The 16,944-nt window shown below is 33.2% G+C and overlaps 1 protein-coding gene across 1 annotated transcript in view; it reads right to left on the bottom strand.

Annotated features, from left to right (window-relative positions):
- Positions 1-16,944, bottom strand: part of Hml (hemolectin) — a 403,631-nt gene that overhangs the window by 282,442 nt on the left and 104,245 nt on the right. Inside the window, exons 29-34 of the mRNA XM_081740590.1 lie at positions 15,953-16,025; positions 14,347-14,591; positions 11,351-11,445; positions 10,554-10,673; positions 8,501-8,650; positions 4,823-4,964 (exon numbers count right to left, since the gene is read on the bottom strand). Of these exons, the coding sequence (XP_081596716.1) occupies positions 4,823-4,964; positions 8,501-8,650; positions 10,554-10,673; positions 11,351-11,445; positions 14,347-14,591; positions 15,953-16,025 (825 nt within the window). The remainder of the gene's footprint in view (positions 1-4,822; positions 4,965-8,500; positions 8,651-10,553; positions 10,674-11,350; positions 11,446-14,346; positions 14,592-15,952; positions 16,026-16,944) is intronic.

A 16,944-nucleotide genomic window follows, 5' to 3' on the forward strand; every position in this document is an offset into this window, starting at 1 on the left:
GTTCCATCAATTCTTTCATAATCACTCACTTCCATTAACCCTCCACCTTCATTAATTCAGAGGTCATAACCGTGAGACTTAAATCTAAAAGATTTCATTTTTAAAAGATCGAATAAGATTACAAGGGCAGAATGTATTTGTGGCTTTGGCATTTGTGATGCAAACACAGTGACTCTTGTACAGCACAGTTCTTAAGTTGTCTACTTATGAATTTGACAGGTGTGAACACGTCATAACAGGCAGTATACGAGTAGTGTAGATGAAAAGAAGAGTGCGTGGTAATCAGCACAGTTCAAGCAACGTTCAAACATCAAGTTCATGTGCAAATGGGGGAAAATCTGCTTCAGAGACTTTGATAGCCTTAAAAGAATTTACGGTAACAATGCTTTAAGGAAAAATTGACAGAGACTTTGATAACCTTAATAGAATTTACGGTAACAATGCTTTAAGGAAAAATTGACAGAGACTTTGACAGCCTTAAAAGAATTTACGGTAACAATGCTTTAAGGAAAAATTGACAGAGATTTTGATAGCGTTAAAAGAATTTACGGTGACAATACTTTAAGGAAAAATTGACAGAGGCTTTGATAGCCTTAAAAGAATTTACGGTAACAATGCTTTAAGGAAAAATTGACAGAGACTTTGATAGCCTTAATAGAATTTACGGTAACAATGCTTTAAGGAAAAATTGACCTCAAAGGTGCCCGTTTCACCACCGTAGAAGACGACCAAAACCAACGTAACGGCTGAACTATAAAAGATAACGGTACCAAAAGAGAACTTTTGTCTGTATTTCCAGCATTGGCAGGAGTAGTGGAGCAAGTGTTTGTGTTCCGAAGAAGTCTACTTTGAAGGCGATCAAGTAAGTATGTACTTATATTCTTTGAATAAAGAGCTGCAACAAAATTCCTTAATTTTTTTTGACTGGTATATCGATTCTGCTAAGACAACTAATAATTACGCAGCATTCTCTACATTTCTCACACAAAACTGAAATAATTACGCTACATTCTATAGCCTACATGGGTCTCACAAAATTGAAATAATTACATTCTGTACATAGGGTTGCCAACTATGGAAAATAGAAAAACCGGCGCCCCCTCAATATTCCCTAAGATATAGGTCTAAGTGTCAAGAATCTCTGTTCGGACCCCTCCCCCTTCCCCCCGCATGGGAAGGAAAATACTATCGTGAACAAAAGTGCATTAGCACCTGTATTCTGCATATCCTTAGTTAGAGATGCAAAAAAGCCGGCTTTTTTGAATCGATGGTTTTTTTCACATAAAAGCCGGCTTTTTTGGGAAAAAAACGAGAATTTTGGAAATTTTGGCTTTTTTTCAACTTCATGATTTTTCTATCTAAATAGCTTTCTTATAGTATATTCTATAGTTAGATAAGAATTCCATGACCTGAATGTGATATTTCGCTCTGAAATTCACCATCAAGATGGATGAAGCACATGTTTTACGAATTAAAGCTAACATGAAGAATGTAGTATTTGAGGGTAATTTTAGAGGCTATTTAACTTTATTTTAACTTTTGAGTTATCGACATCTTTTTTCTTCTCTAGTTTGTCATCCGTGTTTCATTTCTAAGAGCTTAGTACTCTAGCTTCTAGCACAAAAGTTAAACTTACGTTTTCCTATATACGTTTTTCAATATGTCCGTCAAACCGTACTTCCACATTTCTGTTATACTGTAGTTGTGCAATGATTTAGCAATAATTTTCCTGATACAACCTTGAATACCAATTTATACAAATAATCAGTAGCGAATTTAGAAAAGTACTTTGGGAGGGATTTCTTTGATTGTTTCGTTTTCTAAAATGTCCTAATTTTATTTGGGAGGTGCTTGAAGTTTATGAGTACAGGCATAACTAATATTTCGTTTCGTTTATATGTTTAGCAATAATCTTCCGGATACAACTTTAAAAATCATTTTATACTGAGAATCAGTGGCGGATTTAGAAAAGTATTTTGGGAAGGGTTTCTTACTAATGTTTAGTTTTTTTAAACATTCGTAATTTTTATTTGACGGGAGCTTAAAGTTTATGAGTAAAGGCATAAATAATAGATATTTCGTTTGTTGCAGACATTCCGTAACTTTGGGAACGGGCTTCAGTCCGAAAGACCGCCCCCCTAACCTTCGCAAAACCGTCACTGCTGGTAATTAGTAATAATAACGATTTAAAAACAATAAAAAAGGAAGTCGCCCAACTCACAGTACACGCACTATTTCTACATTCACAGATGGAATGAAGAAAAGCTTTGTCAGAATGGTCGAATGCTGGTTGAATCCCGGACTTCCTGATAGAAGCGCAAAAGCTAATCACTCAGTCATGTTTGTTGTGCAGTTGTATTTAGCTTAACTTAAATATATTCCGTAGTCTTTTTTTGGAAGGGGGGCGAGTTCCGTAATATGTTGAATCCCTCTTGTTAAAAATTCAGAAAACTTGAGGATTGGGTAAACTGTGATGGTGGTTCTATAAAACTTAACTGTAGAATTTCAAGAATATACAGAACCAAAAGCTCTAGATGTGCAGCCTTTAAGTGTATCATATAAATCTAAGTATTTCTCTTATGTTTTATTTTAATTTTATTTTGTTTCAAAAAGAGGGAATGGAATATTTTGAAGTAAAAATACTACATACTATTTTGCTAGTTATTTGTGTATTCTTTAAAAAGAAGTGTTTATTTTTAGGGTTGGCTGGTTTGCACCAACTTTTTTTTTTTTTTTTTAATAACTGGTTTAAACCACAAAAATAAAAAGAATGAAAAATGCGAATCGTGTGAACTTCATGGTAACGTTTCCAGATATCAAACCACCTGCAATAGTTTTATTTCCCTTTCACCTTTTAATCAAGGTGTCCCATGTTCAATTCTCGGTCGAACCACAAACCTTTCATGCGTAACCCAAGTAGCGGTTCGGATGTCACTTTAAGCAAAAGTCTTCTCCTTGATAACCTCGGTATTTCGTAAGGATGTTAAGCCTAAATATACGAAACAAACCAAATTGTATATTTCTACATGCCTAAATGCGTGTTGTTTTATAAAGAAGACAATATTGCTTAAATATATTGATAGAAATTGGCAAAATTTATCGATTGCCTACGTAGCTTCCAACATTAGCTTGGATTGGACTTTCAATGATATCTACGTACCGGTACTAAATTTGTAATTTAATACCTCAGTTTTAGCGTACTGATTATGGCACGTTGACCTTTAAATTTTACATGCAAAGCAATAACAGGATTTTCCCGTTATTGTCTTACATTTCAAGTAATGACGGGATTTTCCCAATGGCTAGGGCGGGAGATTCTCAACTTAAGAAATTTACTGACCGCACTTCTTTAAGCTTATGGGAGTTCTTCCGGCATAACTCCGCTGTTGCATAATAACATCAAGGCGAAACAAACTTATTTCTGTGAATATGTAATATAAATACATAAAGCAAAAAATCTAAGTCAAAAAAGCCTGGTTTAAACCAAAAAAGCCTGGTTTAAACATCCCCCAAAAAACGGGTTTTTGGCATTTTCAAAAACATCCACGGTTCTTGCCAACTCTGCTTACTTTTGTATATAGGAGGTTAAAAAATTCTTATTATATACATTGGTTAATCCTGTGGAATTCATAATGTAAATATGTTGAAGAAAAATTGTTTGAAATATTTTTTGGAAATTCATAGTTTATTTTCGATGTTTTATATTATTATCAGCATCAACCATTAATTAAATGGTTTTTTGTGTTATAGAGAAGCGATACAAAGTCTGTTTTATCAATTTAAAACAGTATTTTGAAAAAAGCCCAAAATTTCCGAAGCAAAAAAGCAAAGCAGAAAAAACCGAGTTTTTTTCCAAAAAAGCCGGTTTTTTTCCGAGCCCTTGCATCTCTATCCTTAGTACATACACTAATAAGTTTAATAGATACAATGTGCTATAAATTAGCAATGGCCAAAATTTTCCGGAAATTTCACTTTCCGGAATTGGCCATCCCTACTATAGATAAGAAACTGAAATCGGCATTGATCATTTTATTGTATTAATCACCACCTCTTTAAAATTATCGAAAAAAAGAACAAATTAATCTTCACGTGACAATTTTGAATTTGGAAAATGAAATTTATTCTTTAAACTTATACTTCAATTACAGGAAATTACTTTAAGAAGTCCTTTTTAACTCTCAATAAATGTGTAAAATTCTTTACAAGTAAATTTCAAATTTTACGTGATATAGTCCCTGTCATCTCTTTAAAATTATGTAAACAGATAAACAAAATATATTAATCGTTGATAGATAGTGAAAGGTGACAGCTTTGGACTTACAGAATGAAAGTTACTTTTTAAGTCTATACTTTAAACTAGATATAAGTTTGAAAAAACCGGCCATAATGGGCTGGGAAGAAGTTTGTACCGGTCACCGGCTTTAATCAAAACAACAGCAATATTTCCGGCCAGGCCGGTGAAAAACCGGCCAGTTGGCAACCCTATCTGTACATGGCTCACACAAAATTGGCAATATTGAAGTTGTATACAAAACGTGAAATGATAGCACGCATACATCAAGCTGCACGCAACAACAGAAAGATAGAAATTAATCGAAATTTGAAGATCACTCATCGCATTATAACCCCTTGACTAACATTTATTGGGTCTGTTTCTCTTCGTTATATGCCTGATATTCATAAATATTAATTGTATCGATAATAGCTTACAAGCAAATTTCGTTGTTTCTTTATGATTTATACATCCAAATTAGAATTTCTTCATATTTCTGTTTCCTGATATTAAACGCCCATGAAAAATTATCAACTAAAATCAACGTACCTACGTCACATCCAAGAAGTTCAAATCTCATGCTGATCCATTTGTGATACATCAGAGGTATGATTCTAATGTATTGAGAGTAGATTGGTTCAGGAAACAGTACTTTCTTGGGTGTATTCTGGTCACTGTTCCCATGGAAATTCTAAAAAATAAAATCAAGATTTTATTTTTTAAAGAAAACTATCAGAATTTCTAAGACATCAGACTATAAATCCATACATGGAGATTATTAAGAAATGAAGGATTTAAACTACAGTGTTTAATTAGTCTATATTCTAATCTTCCTTAGAAATATATTAGTGTTCAAGTATTGAAAGGAAATAAATAAAACACGAATGTACTTTAAAATCAAAACATTTAGTAAACAATTTTTGATATTGCAAGGGAAAAGAATAATTATATTGTAATATGACAGAAATGAATTGGTAAAAAGAAATAGATATTTAATTAAATATTATCTCAATACTTGGTAAATCATTCATATTTTAAATCAAATAAAATTCAACCTTTAGACTGGTGCTGTGCGATCATTCACGTCTTCAGATCAATTAAGGAAGTCATGTAGCATCTTAAAATTATGTAACAAAATACCTCAAGTTTTGGTTCATGTTGGGAGATTGGCAAAATGTGTTAAGTATGTTAGTATTGGCAATCAAAACAGATTAAAAGAAGAAAGAATTGTATTCACTATGCGTGTTATGTTCGTTGATATGACTTTTGCAGGAATATACTAGGTATTTGTTTGTATTACCTAAATTTTATGTATATGTTTATATTGATGGCATTTTGAGTGAAAATCATACTTGGTATTAAAGTACATGTCCAGTGGCACATTTTGATAATGGTTTATTTGCAGAATTGATTTATAGTTTATATATGAGAATGTTTATATGTAGTTAGGCAAATTTAGTAAGCGTAACACTACATGGAAAGTTTCTGTTTAACTATCTACTACAAGACATACAAGAAATTTTAATAATAGTAACAGTTCACCTTAAAATTATGTACAGACAGAACATTCCTTCTATAATGAAACTTACGTAGTAATGTGTTGGCCTAAATCGGAAACACTTCCCACTTCGAGCAATCAGGAAATTCTTGCAATGTTAAAGTAAGCGGAAAAGTAATAACACCACCAAAACTAGGAAGAGAAGTGCGGTGGACTGATTTGGTAGACGAGTCGAGAGAGTGTACTGTGTCCATGGAAAAGGCAAGATCTACTTCATCATTCTAACTGAAAGAACTTTGGTGAATACAGATCTGGCTGATGACTAATTAACATATTGCTTACATTCGACTCAAAATTGTCAATCTTTTCTTCCGTCAAAACTCATTTCTCAATTTGCGGATGATTAGTCATTATCCACTTAAGTAGCAGAAGACCACAGCATCAGTTCTGGTTAATTAACAAAATCTGATGTCTCGAGTTACATTTAATTAAGTCATTTCTAACTAACTAGTAAGTCATTTGTAGAGACGAAACTTTTTCGTTAAGAGCCTGCCTTACTAAAAATAATACAAAATTTACCATTTTTCTTTTGCTTGTTTATTCATCAGCGAAAGAAGATAATGAAATGCAACTTACCACAATAATGTTATTCTACAACAGAAAATATGAACCTGAAGGATTTTCAGTGTTGTCATCCATAAAAATTACAGTGTTACCAGGAAAAAACAACACTCCTAAAATCTAAGTTAAGACAGTGATTAGAGGAACAAACTCAACTGCATTTGGTTACGTATCATGTTGTTTTGGTTTCCTGTGAACTACTGTCTGCTGTTAGCTCGTTACGTTCAATATGGTTTCCAGTTTCGAGTAATGCAGAGAGATTCTTTTCCATGTATAATATGATTGTTACTAACAGGAGAACAAATTTAAAATAAGAATTGGTAATGTCTTCCTGCATGTTATCCTTTAACTAAGGATAACGTTAGAAGGAGTGTTTAAATTTTTGCATTCATTTCTATATTTCAGTGACTACATTGGCTAGAATGTACACCTAATCAAGGTATATCCTCATTTTTGCATTAGATATACACTTTACTACCGCTTCAAGCAACTAAGCACTTCAAATACCCGCCAAATAGCAATGACCTCATTTGATGGGCTGGCAGATGACTAACGTCACCTACACGACAAAGCCAATAAGATGTCTATTGGATTAAAACGTTCACGTGAGTACTAGCAGAAAATGTTTAAAAGCCGACCAAGTGCACTGGCGGGAAGCGTGCCAAGATAAAACAAACGTACTCTAATAATACAAAATATCAAAATTGTTGGGAAAAAGCTTCGTCTCTAGTCATTTGTTTGCACTAATTTGAACTTAATGATTGAGGTTATTATAAGTATAAATATTAGCCCCCACACTAGATATGTTTATTATTCTCTCAGCTATGTATAGGTGAATGCATGTATGTCAGCGTCCGGATTTCGATCCAAATAGTTGACATACGATAATATTATCTGAATATTCCGTTGGACAGTCATCAGTATATCTGTGTACATATACCCTATATATTCTTTTCTCTCTAATTTTAATTCAGTTTTCTCTGAGAGTGACTAGAAAGGCAGTAATTTTCTGTCCAATACAGAACACTGTGTTTTAACTCTTTAATTATTTCATTGTTAAAAGATCATACTTTCTTGATAAGTATACCGTAAGATACTTATTATTATTGTGATCTAATGAATATTCATAAAACAAAAAATAAAGAAGAAAGATCTACATCTGACCAACACTCCAATTTTAGGTAAATAAAAATTGATAATGTTGTCTAATCCTCTAGAGAATATTCCATGTCTCTCAAAGATTTAATTTGACCTGAATTATTCATGTATTTCCCCCAATCGGGAGAAATATCTTCAATTACTCGAAGTTAGTTACAACAAAAGCATATTCTGCTAATACAAAACGGCATTCAAAAGATAAAAATAAAATAATTACAATTATGAATTTTTTTCTACTGCCTAAAATGAATCAATAAATTAAAACATTGTCTGTATATCACTGTCTTTAATTCGAAATATTCCTTTTAATTTACAACATATTTGGAAACAAAAAAAATGTACTATAATTTTAGCAACTATTTTGCAATGTTATGTACTATATGTTAATTTGTAATATACAGGAGCTTGAAAGCATTTAAGTTTTGAGTATGACGTAAGTAAATAGTTTTCTTGTTCGTAATTTATTTTGTAACATTAAAATGTCAATAAACAATCAATACGATTTTTATTTTAAACAAACCCCGTTCCTCAGGATATATGTGGCTTATAAGCCTCATTTGCGTTTAATTTGTCAAATAAGTCAATCAATAACCAATCATAAGTTTGGGTGTTTTTACGGAGTTCTTTTTAGTCTTTGAAGAAACTGACAACCATTCCTAAACCTTTCAGAGACAGGCGTGGCATATTAACGCACAGTCAATCATTATATTGAGGACGAGTGTGGTATATAAATACAAAACCCGGACTGAGATAATGCATGTGGTTTATAAGCCTCATTTGTGTTTAGATTGCCAAGTAAGTCATTCTATGCAATACACATATTAAGGTTGGTTGTATTTTAGGTATATATTGTAATATAATAAAAATTCAGTTTCATTTTTTTGCCTCTAAAAAAAGACTGGTTTAAAATAACCGTTTCTTCTATGGGGTTAAACGCTAATCATTCATACCTGGGGCCAATTGGTGTCCTTTTCCATCAATGTATACCAAGACATCCCATCATTGCTGAATGATACGGTGAAGTACTCCACCCATTCTTCTGATTTTGGATTTCCTTGGATTATTACTCCCGTGATCTCCTTTATTTCTTCCAGATCAACCTACAATAAATATAAGTCAATTATACTCTGGTATATGTTTAAAACAGCAGATTCAAAAGGCTTTGAACTAAATGTAAAAGTTTTCCTTCATTTTTTTAATTGTTTTTAATTGAAAGCATTTCACTTCATTTCCTTGTCTCGATAGATTTTAATTCTAAGTAATGGTCTGTTTTAGTTTTTAAGCTTCAAAGATATAAGCTTCATTAAAACTAGAAAGTCTTTACAAAAGTTATTATGGATTACGTTTTGTAAGTTGTAAAGGAGATAAGAATCCTATTCCTTGCTCATTTCAATAATAATAATAATAATAATAATAATAATAATAATAATAATAATAATAATAATAATAATAATAGAATAATACCAAAAATACTGTAATATCAGAATATCTGTTTTTCGCACGGGGAGAACACGTTTCATTTTGGACATAAGGAACTGAGTTTGGATTTAAACAACATTAGAAGTGTCACTGTTACTCTCAGCAACCCCGAAAACTATGGATTTGACACAAATATAGGACATATTCGATCATTTTTATATATCTCCCCTCCTCATTTCCTAAGTTGCGGGACTGAGTTTGAATTTAAACGATATCGAAGTTGTCACTGCTCATCTCAGCAACCCCGAAAATTATGAATTCGACACTAGAATCGGTCATTTTCCATCATTTTTATATATATATCTTCCCCCTCCTCCGTCCCCTCCCCTAAGTTGCACCATCAAAGTGAAATGATAGAAACCATCCCAGGTTCGAACCTCATCTAGGTTGAAAATTTGATTGAGATAGGTCAGGTGATTCAAGAGTTATTAAGTCATAAACATAGTCACTTTCTTTTTTTATAGATTGCAAATATTATCCTAAAAGAAACAAAACAAACTATTGGGACAGAACAATACTAACCGGCAAAAAAGTATAAGATAACGGGTTGAAAAATAAAATGAAATCCGTGGTTATTTCCCACGGATATATTGTGTAGATTAAAGGAGATTATGATGATGTCAATGAACGAAAGGATGGAAAAAAAAGTTGGAGGAAACGGGAGACTCCCCAGCCCAAGCGGACAGTAGTTCTCCACCGTAAAACCTACTTGATTGAACCAGGACCCTACGCAATAGAGGTGAACGCTTTACCACTACGTCACCGTGACCCCCATAACGACCTGGAACATCAGAGTAATAAGCAAAGAAAAATAAATACACATAACAGACTTTACAATACCAAACACAACACATTTGCAGAAAGCACATAAAGAAAAAAGCAGGAAATACAAGCAATCAGCATAAAACACAAGAGAAAAATGGAAAACAGAGCAAAAAATGAACATAATACTAATAATAATATCGGATATCAAAGTGGCTCACAAGCCGTTGAAAAAGACGTTTGAAACCATTGGAATTAAAAAAAAAAAAAAAAACATAAAGATGGTACAGAAGATTGTAATACTGGAAATATGCAAAATGTTAAGAAACTTCCTTGAAATCCCAGAATAGAGGAAAAATACACAGAGAAACAGTAATGTACTTGGAAGGTTCGATATTATTACATCATCTGTTCAGATGAGGAGTGAAAAAAAATACGTAATATCGGCACTACTACTACTACTACTACTACTGCTACTACTACTACTACTACTAATAATAATAATAATAATAATAATAATTGTGACAATGTAGTTCGTGAAAGTTCTCACCGTTGACATAGTTTATGTTCAACTGACTAAGGTGTTGTCAGGACATTGACTTCAACGACGTTATCAGTAGCAAACTTTACCCACAATCTGTTACTTCTTTGTTGAAGTAAACGTACGTATTCTCACGACAATGTGTCATCGTTAAAAAAAAATCGTTCCCCTCAGAAATTAAACCTGGGATTCTATGTATACATTTTGAAAAAAATACTTACTTGAACCCATTCATTGGGTACATCTGTGTTAGCCGCCACCCATGCTCTCTCACCATTAAGTCTTCCGGCATCAGCTAAATCGTCAACGATATTGTAACTAGAGAAACTCAACTGCTCGTCCTGAAAATGGAGATTTTATACGTGTTATTAAAAAGATACATAAGATGTGTCCAGTAACTAGTAACTAGAGAGAACACAAAATGGTTATAAAAATCTTTATAGTTTCTCAACGTCTTGATTTCGTAATAAATAGCAATTTGTAATGTAATATATGAACGGGTTAAATTTACAGTTGTGTAAGCCACGGTTTCGTAATGAATAGCAATCTTAAATGTAATATATGAGCGGGTTAAAGTTACAGTGGTGTAAGTCACAGTTTCGTAATGAATAGCAATCTGTAATGTAATATATGAAGGGGTTAAAATTACAGTGGTGTAAGTCACAGTTTCGTAATAAATAACAATCTGTAATGTAATATATTAAAGGGTTAAAGCTACAGTGATTTAAGTCATATTTTGTTTGTTTTCCAGAAATTAACGAATTGCACGTGAATGGAAGGACCAACTGTTTGCTTACCGCTTACAAAAGTATCATTATATAAAATACGTAGTAGTCATACTGATAAGTATTTCACTACGTAACTATGAATGTAGATTCAAAATAAACAGCACATAGTATGAGATGTACATTATAGAAAACAAACACAAAAGGAAAAATTATATCTGTTCAAATACATTTATGAAAAGAAAAAAGTTTGGAATAATGAAAATTACGATGCAACTGCAGACGTCACTTGCCTTTATTTCTCGTGATTCCATCCCTAGATGATCTAGGCACTGACAATTACATTTGAATCGTACTTCATAGTCGTCACACATCATATCGCCACGTCCTACAACATAACAACCAAACATAACAATTAGTTACAGAAAAAAATAATACGTTGGTATTAACCCTTGTACAGGCGCGGCTAAGCAAAATTTTCGACAGAAGAGTACTTTTAGCAAATTAGTTCTCTGATGAGGCTAGTGGGAAAAACCACCCTTCAATTCGACTGGTCCACGAGAAAATCAATATCCACTTCTATTTAGCTGACGTCATACTTTGTAAAAGAAATATATATGTTTTATGACAAAGAAACCACTTGGGCTTGAAAAAAAAAATAAATTAAATGGTAATTCTGTGCATGTGAGAACAGGATTCCTACTAATCTGGAGAAATCTATTTCCCTGACTTTTCCTGACTTTCCTGACCTTTGGTGGGAAATTCCCTGACTTTCATGAAAGGTGTTGGGTGACGTTGACATATAAATAAGGAATAAGTAACGGTGAATATTTATATATGAGAACATTTATTCTGTAGAGACAAATAGTAATTAATTGCTCATACGTACATTTCAATTACCTTACCAAATAGATATTATAATATTTGGCTAATTGGTGTACAATTAATATTAGAAAAATATATTTTATAAAATTTCCCTGCCTTTCTCCGATTTCCAGTCTTTTTCCCCGAGTTTCCCTCACCTGCACCATTTTCCCTGACCAGTAGGACACCTGGAGAAGTACGTAAAATAAGAATGCAGCATTTCAATTACCTTACCAAATAGGGATTATAATGTTTGGCTAATTGGTGTACAATCAATGTTAGAAAAATATATTTTATAAAATTTCCCTGACTTTCCCAAATTTCCAGTCTTTTCCCTTGAGTTTCCCTGATGTGCACCATTTCCCCTGACCAGTAGGACACCTGGAGAAGTACGTAAAATAAGAATGCAGCAATTAAGTTTGGTAGGTTTACATATACTATACATTATTAAATTATCCTCATATACATTAAGAGTAAAAAAGCGGGTGACTGGAACGAAAATTGAGCCCTGGGTCCTCGGCATCCTACCTGATGCGTGTAGTCGAGACGTTCTATTGGTCCCCAACCAGCTTAGTTTGTACTCAAGCAGAAAATTTACCGTAACCGCCCTTATAAATAACACTCCAAATAAGCCATAAATGGCACGTGTTCGGTGTCGAAGTAATACGTTGTTGCCATCGCTAAACTTTTATTATCGATGGATACATCATATAATAATAATAATAATAATAATAATAATAATAATAATAATAATAATAATAATAATAATAATAATAATAAAACACAACAATCATTAAAGGAATTCAGTATAACAGTATGGACAGGGGCGGTCAAGGACGGATTTCTGGAAGTGGCAAAGAAAGATTGTATTTTTTCTCATCGGGCGTTTGCGGCACTGCATTGCAAGGGGGGGGGGGAGGACATGAGCGAACCACTTAACATGTTTGGTCCGTACAAGCGTTATCGTTATGGAAGTTACATAATATTAACAATATGCTATATTTAAGAGTAATATAAGCACATATCATGAAACTAATGATTGATTTCTTTTTTCTCTTCATTACAACATATCCAAAATGAATTCAAATTAAATGAAATATTTCAGTTTAACGTCCCACAATTATGCCCTTCAAGCTAAAGGAGATGGAAGGAGGAGGATGCAATGAAAACAAAAGTAACGAAAAAACTAAATAAATCTGTCTTTCTGCGAAGACTACTGAAGAATCAGTAGGCAAGAGGGTGAAAATTGCAACATCGCTTTCTTTTTCAGCAGGTCAACTGGCAGGCCACCCTCAACTGGAAGGACATGTTGAATTATCCCTCCCATGTAACAAAGAAACACGCGGTTTCCTTCAATAGTGTTCCGCTTCCTTTGTACGGTTTGAGCGATTTTACTATAAACAACTACGCTACCATCGTCAGAGGTTTTTTGAATGTAGACACTGGATTGTCCAAGTACAATAGGAAGTTGTGGTACAATCCATGTGGTCTGAATGAAAGAACACCGACTTCACGAGAGAGAGGGTGTATGGCTGTTCAGGGAGCGGACTAGATAGTAGCAAAGTGGTTAACACAACGGCACAGCATGTCGAAAGTCTCGGGTACGAGTTTCGGTCCAGTGATGCACTTTTTCACTCTTTGTATATTATTGAATTCACATTTACAGAGGAGTTAGTGTACTAAAAATCTGTTCTCTCCTCCATTTGTTAATACATTCTCATATACATTATTAACGACTACTGTATATTATAAATTGTTAAACTATTCTCATATACATTGTTAACGACTATTACATACTATAAATTGTTAAACTATTCTCATATACATTATTAACGACCATTACATACTATAAATTGTTAAACTAGTCTTATATACATTGTTAAAGACTATTATATACTATAAATTGTTAAACTAATCTCATATACATTGTTAACGACTATTATATACTATAAATTGTTAAACTATTCTCATATACATTATTAACGACTATTATATACTATACCTAGGTACATTGTTAAACTATTCTAGGTACGTTGTTAACGACTATTATATATTATAAATTGTTAAACTATTCTCATATACTTTGTTAACGATTATTATATACTATACATTGTTAAACTATTCTCATACACATTGTTAACGACTATTACATACTATAAATTCTTAAACTAGTGTCATATACATTGTTAACGATTATTATATACTATAAATTGTTAAAATATTCTCATACCGTATACATTGTTAACGACTATTATACACTATATATTGCTAAACTATTCTCATTAAAAATATTATCTGAAAAACACAGAGTTGATTACCTTGAAAGGATCTTATTGACTCAAAATCGAGGAAACAAGGAACAGAACGCGTTCTTTTCACGCTGAATAGAGAAAGAAAATTTTTAAAAAATAATAATAATTCCTACCATTCTTGCATGTGAGACCATGTACATCACAAACAGCATGCTCGTCCCTCGTCTCTGACGGTTCCTTCTCGTCAACGGTGCGACATTCAGCCTCAGTGATCATGTAATTAGGGCAGAAAGAGTACGTTTGACGTAGAACTTCAATTCTTTCGAACTCTCCACTGGAATCTGGTTTATTGGAATCCATCCATTCTGTCCAATCAGGTACGCAAGTAAGAGGTGGGACAGTGGGTGGAGGTATTGGCCTGAAAAGCAAGTTTCACGCTTAAATGATACACACAAAAACCCTAATTTTATTTTTGTATATTAGATGATTGGTAATCTTTTTATTTATTGATCTTAACTCCATAGCTTTCAAAATACTATCAAAAGTAAGCAGAAATACTACAATTGCTATTGGAACGTAAAGAGCACATATTAATTATTATCACAATATTGGTTTGAAAATTTCCTTGAAGATAAAAAAAAAATCATTAATTTTAATATTATTAAAATCTATAAATAGAATACAGAAATTAATTATTGATTATTTAATGAACAATTGAATTGATTTGATTTTGAGTTTAGCGTCCCTTTGAGCAGCGAGACTATTTGAGACATAGACCTATAGCTTAATTGCAATCAGGACTATATGAGATCCCGCTGGGCACCCAGGCCTCCCACGCTAAGGGCGCGTACGTTAACTTCTTGGCCACGACGGAGCTTTGATGAACAACTTGAGCTTGAAACAAGTGATATAAAACTCTCTATAGAGAGTTTTTGTTTCTGTATTTAATACTAGAATCCATAGGTTATTATAATTATTTATACCACTGAACTATCATACTTTACCATGTGATTAACCAGCTACATAACACGACTTGTGCTACAAACCATCCTGAGAAAGGGCAGTCAATAAAAGTTCTTGAAATATAGATGATATTTTGAAGAATTTTGATCTTCACAGGAATATCTTTAGGCCAGTATTGTGATAAGAAAAATTACAATTATTGGGTTATAGTTTCTGCAGCATAGTTGAACCTCTGAAATCTGATTGTATTTTATCAAATCGTTAAGGAAAATATTTATACATTTCAGAGAATTACAAAGGAAATCATTAGGTGGCAAACTAATTCGATTAATAGCACAATCTAGTATCTATCTAAGATACCAAATATTCTCAACGGAAGTATTCCATTTTAAGCACGCCTTTATAGGGCTACATGTTTACTTTAAAAATACATAACATGCATACAAGAACTAGAAGCTAAATAGAATACGAAGTGATCATAAAACTCTTTGTAGTTCCACATCGTCTTGGTTTTGTAATAAATAGTGATTTGTAATGTAATATATTGCACTTGAATATAAGAACCAAGTGTTTTTATTGGTCGCAGCTCGTAATTTGCATATGCGTCGCCACAGGTGGGAAAATTCTTAATTAATTTTTAATTCTTAATTCTTAATAGTGGTCCTTATCAAGAAGACCTGTAAATGGTGCTTTATAGAAAGAGGTCTATCATACATTTGTAATAATAATAATAATAATAATAATAATAATAATAATAATAATAATAATAATAATAATAATAATAATAAAGACTTAAATACATTGTCATGTACTTACGTTTCCGTTGTAGTTAAAATTGTTGATGGCACCACTGTCGTTGTAGTTATTATAGGTGGTGTTGTTGCTTCTTCTGTAATGAGTAATTGAATAATTATTTCTCGTTTCCTGTTCTATCTTCAGGTCAATGATAAATTATTTATTATAGCTATGAAAGTATAAATAAAAGAAAAAATGAAATGAAATCTTTCAGTTCTATGTTCCACAGTTATGCACTGTTAAGTTAAAGGAGACGGTGATAATGAGAATGAATAAGATGGTAGAATGAAGAAAGAGGAAGGAAACGGAAGAATCTAGAGAATAACCCACGCACACGGTGTTTGTCCACCACAAAACCCACTTGGCGCGAACTGAGATTAAAGCAATGACCAATCGCACCACAAGTGTACACTCTACCGCTGAGTCACCTCTATAAGGCTTCTCTATAAGGAAGAAAGAATATACAGTAGAGCGTCGATTATCCGAAGTAATTGGGGGACATGGGTGTTCGGAAAACTGGTTTGTTCGGATAATCGAACTGTGCATGTTTATTTGCCAAAAGGAAGTACTGTACAGTAAATTCATTCATAAAAAGAAGTTTGCTGATTGTTGAAACACAGCGACTGGCGGCTTGGCCGGTCAGCAGCGCCTTATGAAGGCCCCATTAGAAGCAATGTTCCGCCAGCGGTGGCTCAGTGCGGCGACTACTGTGGGAAACTTGGTTTGAGAGTGAGGGGGATGATGGACGGTAGAGTGGGAGAGTAACAGGTGCGAGCGAGTACACAGTTCGGTTAAGCGGTCGTTCGGTTGACCGACGTTCGGATAATCGACGCTCTACTGTACTCTGCAAACCCACTATGTTGTTAAAGCAATGAGTGGATTTGATTAGATCTTTGAGATACTGCTATACACTACAATAAACTTTACGAGCCTAGCTGTACTCCCTTGGAGAGCACTAGTGACCATTAAGGAGGCGGAAGCCACTGAAAAACTATGCCTTATGAAGAGGATGA

The sequence above is a fragment of the Thermobia domestica genome, chromosome 15 (genome assembly GCF_964235325.1).
Source record: "Thermobia domestica chromosome 15, izTheDome1.hap1.1, whole genome shotgun sequence".
NCBI classification, from domain to species: domain Eukaryota; kingdom Metazoa; phylum Arthropoda; class Insecta; order Zygentoma; family Lepismatidae; genus Thermobia; species Thermobia domestica.